This window comes from Anopheles aquasalis, chromosome 2 (genome assembly GCF_943734665.1).
Source record: "Anopheles aquasalis chromosome 2, idAnoAquaMG_Q_19, whole genome shotgun sequence".
Lineage (NCBI taxonomy): Eukaryota > Metazoa > Arthropoda > Insecta > Diptera > Culicidae > Anopheles > Anopheles aquasalis.
Window position 1 is genome coordinate 25,332,501 of NC_064877.1, and position 5,000 is coordinate 25,337,500.

The 5,000-nt window shown below is 54.3% G+C and overlaps 1 protein-coding gene across 2 annotated transcripts in view; it reads left to right on the top strand.

Annotated features, from left to right (window-relative positions):
• The window catches only part of LOC126581496 (uncharacterized), an 8,201-nt gene that overhangs the window by 1,819 nt on the left and 1,382 nt on the right, over window positions 1-5,000 (top strand). For both annotated transcript variants that reach the window (XM_050245189.1, XM_050245190.1), the window contains 3 exons: window positions 1-3,977; window positions 4,593-4,689; window positions 4,762-4,967. The exon at window positions 1-3,977 is cut by the window's left edge and continues 839 nt beyond it. In XM_050245189.1, the coding sequence (XP_050101146.1) occupies window positions 1-3,977; window positions 4,593-4,689; window positions 4,762-4,967 (4,280 nt within the window). The remainder of the gene's footprint in view (window positions 3,978-4,592; window positions 4,690-4,761; window positions 4,968-5,000) is intronic.

Consider the following 5,000-nt stretch of genomic DNA (forward strand, 5'->3'; position numbering starts at 1 on the left):
CAGGAGGAGGAACCATCTTCCGGTCAACAGGCCGACCCATGTGCCAACTCCCATAATCCTATGTTACCACGAGAGTACCTGAAAAAGGAACCGAAGAACGAACCGGAAGAGGAAGAAACGATCGTTACAATGGGGAGCAGTGATGTTACCGATCCGCTCGAAGTCATCGGAACCGGATCCACGGAGCCATGTAATGCGACAATAAAATGTGAAGCGAGTAATCCGCCACCGACCGGAACACCAACGCCCGGCCGTTCCGCGAGTCGTGAGGAGTGTCCGTGCAATGAATGTGTTGTGCGTGAGCAACCAGAACCCTCGGTTGCCTGTGGTATCTGCGCCACAGAGCCGCAAGTTGGTTCGCCGAGTGGATGCGTTAAACAGGAACAGGAGCCAGTAGCCCAGGATGCTCCGGATGCTAAAGAGGTACCAACGGCAGGCCAGCCGCCTGTAGAGCCAAAGCAGAAAACGGAAGCAACTGAACCGACAGCGAGCAACGGAGCGACATCGGTGAAAACGGAGCGGGAGTTATCTGATCTTGCTGTGCCAAAGGGAGAGTGTAAGCAAGATGGTGACACTGCGACAACAGTGACGGGACCAGGCCCGTCCTCGGATCCCAAGCCAGGCCCGAGCGGATTGGGCCGCAGTGCCACTGCACGGATACCGGATCAAGGCGTGGCAGCTGGCGAGCGCGAACAAGAACGCGGTCAGTTATCACTATTGCGCCGATCCAGGCGCTTCTGGAAGTTGGTAGAATCCGCTAGCAGCATCAGTAGCAGTGGCAGTGATGACGATAGTGACGACGATGACATAGCAGCGCGGGCGTACGATACGGAAGCAGACGATGTCGTCTACCTCGGTACGGATCCGCTGTATCCGATGGAACTACCGGAAGAGGACGTGATGGAGGTCGAGATGACGAATGGTGACGATAACGATGGTGAACCGGCAGCACTTGAACCGGAGGGCCGGCAATCCGGAGCGACCGATAGTCGCGTCGCGCACGAAACGGAAACAGAAACGCAAGCAGAGACGCAAAAGGAAAAACGAAAAAGCACCCCGGAACCACAGCCCGCAACACCACGAGAGGGTCTCGATGCGCCGGATTTGCAGCTGGACTGGATTACGGATTCGAGCAGTGTCAGCGAGGATAGCGACGATGTCATACTGCTCGATCGGATCTCACCGACACCGACAAACCAAGCGAACCGGGAACCGATCGATCTGACTAATGACGACTCGGACGAGGATATCAAGCGTTACAGTCTTCGCAGCCAGTCCAGTGGTCCATCGAGAGGGGAACGTAGGTTGGGCCATCATCACCATCATCACCATCATCATCACGTACGCAATAGTATGCAGCTCACGCCAAACGGAAACCGCACGGCACGAAACGAGGTCCGGGACGGATCACAGGCAGCAGCAGTGGCAGCGGCAGCGGCAGCGCATCGCCAGCGCCGTTTCTCCTCCACCGGCCAGCTACTGCACGGTGATGCTTCATCAACATCCACCGAGGGCGGACGCTACCACCGGGACTGGCCACCGTACTCACCGTTAATGGTCAACGAACCGCAGCAATCACCGTACTACCGGTCCTTATCTCCGAGGCGTTACGTTGTGGGAATGCCTCGGTCTCGGTTCATAACGAGGGACTTCACGACGAGAGGGACCGGAAATCGCACAAGTAACGATGCGGCGGGTCCTGGTAGTCCCGGTGGATCACGCCACATGACGGCCTCGAACAGTAGCTATCATCGTTATCCGGGCTACTACAGTGCACGCCCGGGTTCGTCCGGTAGCATGCGACATCCTGGCTGGACGAATGAAGGAGGAAGTGGAGGTGGTGGAGGAGGAGCAGGAGGGGGATGCCCCGCACTCGTACATGACACAATGGGAGAAGGATGCCGCCGGAGCACACGATCACCTTATGCCAGACACACTCGCAGTAATAGCGACGGTACTGCTAGCGGTGGTGGTGGTGGTGGTTCGTGTGCGGACTGTGGTGGATCATTATCGCATCCGATGCGAGGATCATCAACCAACATCAATAACTGTTCCCCGCCGCTGCTTATTGACGATGACGAAGCCAGCCAACCGTCATCGAATGCATTCAGCGAAGGGGCTGAACGTACGAATAGATCCATCCGAGACAACCGCCATCGTTCGTACTGGCGCGGACGGCTTGCGGATATAAAGAGCCACACAGCCCGCGACCATCAAGTTTGGGATGATTTGTACAACTATTTCTCCTCAACCCAAGGAACTGGCCACAGCCACACGGGTGACGATCGTGATGGCCGCGGCGATGATGTTCAACCACAGCAGCAGCAACAGCAACAACAACAGCTGCAGCAGCAGCCGCAGCCGCAGCCGCAACATCAAGATCGTGCACGATTAAGTCGTTCAGCTATCTCTACAACATCGTATACCGATCGCCCGATTGATTACTCGGCGGCTACACCACCTGCAACAGCTGCACCAGGATCGGGACCAGGTGCAACAGTAACAGGATCGAGCGTTCCGTTGCGTTCCCGAACTTCAAACGCTGGCTCGCCGGTGATCGTACAGGCTGCACGTGCATCTACAAACGATCACAACAACAACAACAACAACAACAGCAGCAGCAATAGTAGTAGCAGTAGCAGTGGTGGTAGCACTACCACGACGATCTGCAACGATCACTCTACTGCTTCCCTAGAACCATCGGCATCATCTTCGGTCACCATGATACCGGTGCCGCCCCATGATCTACCTCTAGCTCCACCACCTCGAATGGCCAACCGTCTGCTCCATTCGTTTCCACTACATCGCAACCATCATCACCATCATTATCATCCTCACCATTCTCACCATCATCATCATCATCAACAGCAGCAGCTTCAGACGACGCCGCACCAGCACCAGCAGCAACAGTATCCGTACCATCCACGATCTTCCCCGCTGGTTGGAGCGCGAAGCGGTTCAATCTACTCAACGCTACCACCGTCTGCCGGTGTCTATCAGCGACCCTCAACCTTTCAGTCCCTCTCATCGGGTGGGGCTAGAACGGGTAATACCGATCACGCATATTATCTGCGCCCGACATCGCACCGGCGAATCACCGATCACCATCATCATTACCATCATCACCATCCTTCGGCTGCGGGACCACAGGGTGAACGTGTGTCGAATGGCGGAGCTAATGGCACTGCTGGCGGAACTAGCACCCGAGTGCCTTATGCACCGCACGAAACCCTCTGGCAACGGCAACACCAAGCACAGGAAGCACAGCGCCGCATGATGGCTGTGGATCTGGTGACACCGCCTGCTTATCTGCCCGCCAACAGCACCCCAGCCGTCGAACCACCATCACAACGCCATCAGCGTGGACCATCGTCGTTACTGGATCAACTGCTAGCTCCTGCTCCAGCTACCGTACCACTGTCGACTGGTTCGGATTCGGACGAGTCAGTGATTAACTACAACAGCAACAACAACAACCGCAGTGACAATAACGCGCAACCGAATCAACCCTCTTTCCCGCCAGCGGCACGGAGCCGTTTACCGTGGACAGTGCGACCGAACGAATACCATGTGCAGCTGAGACCACCGATGATCGACCTTGCGACGACCAACTCGTCCTCTTCTTCCTCCGAGCCAGATGCGCCGGTTCGACTGGTCGTGCTACCGGTTAGAGGGAGGGGCGATGGTGGTGACGCCACCAGCGAATGGCAACGTGGTGCTGGAGGTGTTAGTGGAGGTCCTGGCGCCGGTTCTGCCGCTGCCAGTAGTGCGCCCATCAATATTGCGGCCGCTGCTGTCGCTTCGGTTAGTGGTGCTAATGGTTCGGCAGCTTCGGCCGGTTCCTCCAGCGGTGGTGCCCTCGATTATCGCTCCTGGGTGCCACCATCGGGCAGTGGCAGTATGCAACCGAGAACCGTGCACTTTGCCCGACGCTACAGCATCCATCCCAACCAGATGTACGGTGACATAACGCTAAGGTAAGGACAACTGCGGAGTTGCACCACTCACATTCTCTAAGTCACTAGTTTGGTTTTTGCGTTACCATCCTGCTGCTGTGTAGCATGGAATTCACTTCAGGCTAAAGATGAAAATGAGATGGAGAAACCGCTACGCTATTTTTCTTGAATTTTGAGCGACAAACTTTAACGAAAATCTTCAGCATCTTCATGCCACTTGAATGTTGATAACAGAGCCCTTCAGCTATGGAATTGCTCACACGTAATTTAAAACTTGTCCTACATCTTACCGGACTAACGGAGTTTTTGGAATAGGTTGCTCAAATATGCTAGAATCTGATTGTTACCACAGCTTGCTATGTTATGCCATGGTGTCGCATGAGAGGTTTGCTATGATTCAAGTTGTTTCTTTGCGATTTTCGGAACCGAATCAATACGATCAATACGAATTCTTCCGTTCGGTGATTGCCGTCAAATCCGTGTAGGCATTTCCAAAAAAAAACGATACACTTTCAAATTGAATGAATGAATCATTTCGAAATTATTTCTAAGCATTTTCTCATTTTTTATAAAAATCTAATAGCACATCAAAGCGATTGTAGGCGGCTTTTAACACTCTGTGCTTTCACTTTCCAGGCGGAATGACCATCAGCACGTACACCATCATATGTACCATCATCTGACGTCCCATAATCTGCTCGGTAGCCCGTCGGAGATACAGTTTAGCATCGGGGTAAGCAGCGGTTTGCAAGGCTGTTCGAGTGTTCCTTTTTAATGCGGGTTTTCTCTGTTGCGTATCCATCAGCTACGACCGAGTCTGCTGTCCAGTTTGAATCGGTTCGTGCGCGTCATCGAGGACACGTGCACTAATCGGGGCGCCACGCAAGAGATGATCGAGACGAACACGTTCCCTCACAAGTACAAGCGTCTACGGCTGGTCAGCGAGTCGGACGAGGATAGTGAAAAGTGTACGATCTGTCTGTCACAGTTCGAAGTCGACAACGATGTCCGGTAAGTGTGCCCACCCGGAATCATCCCGCTAAA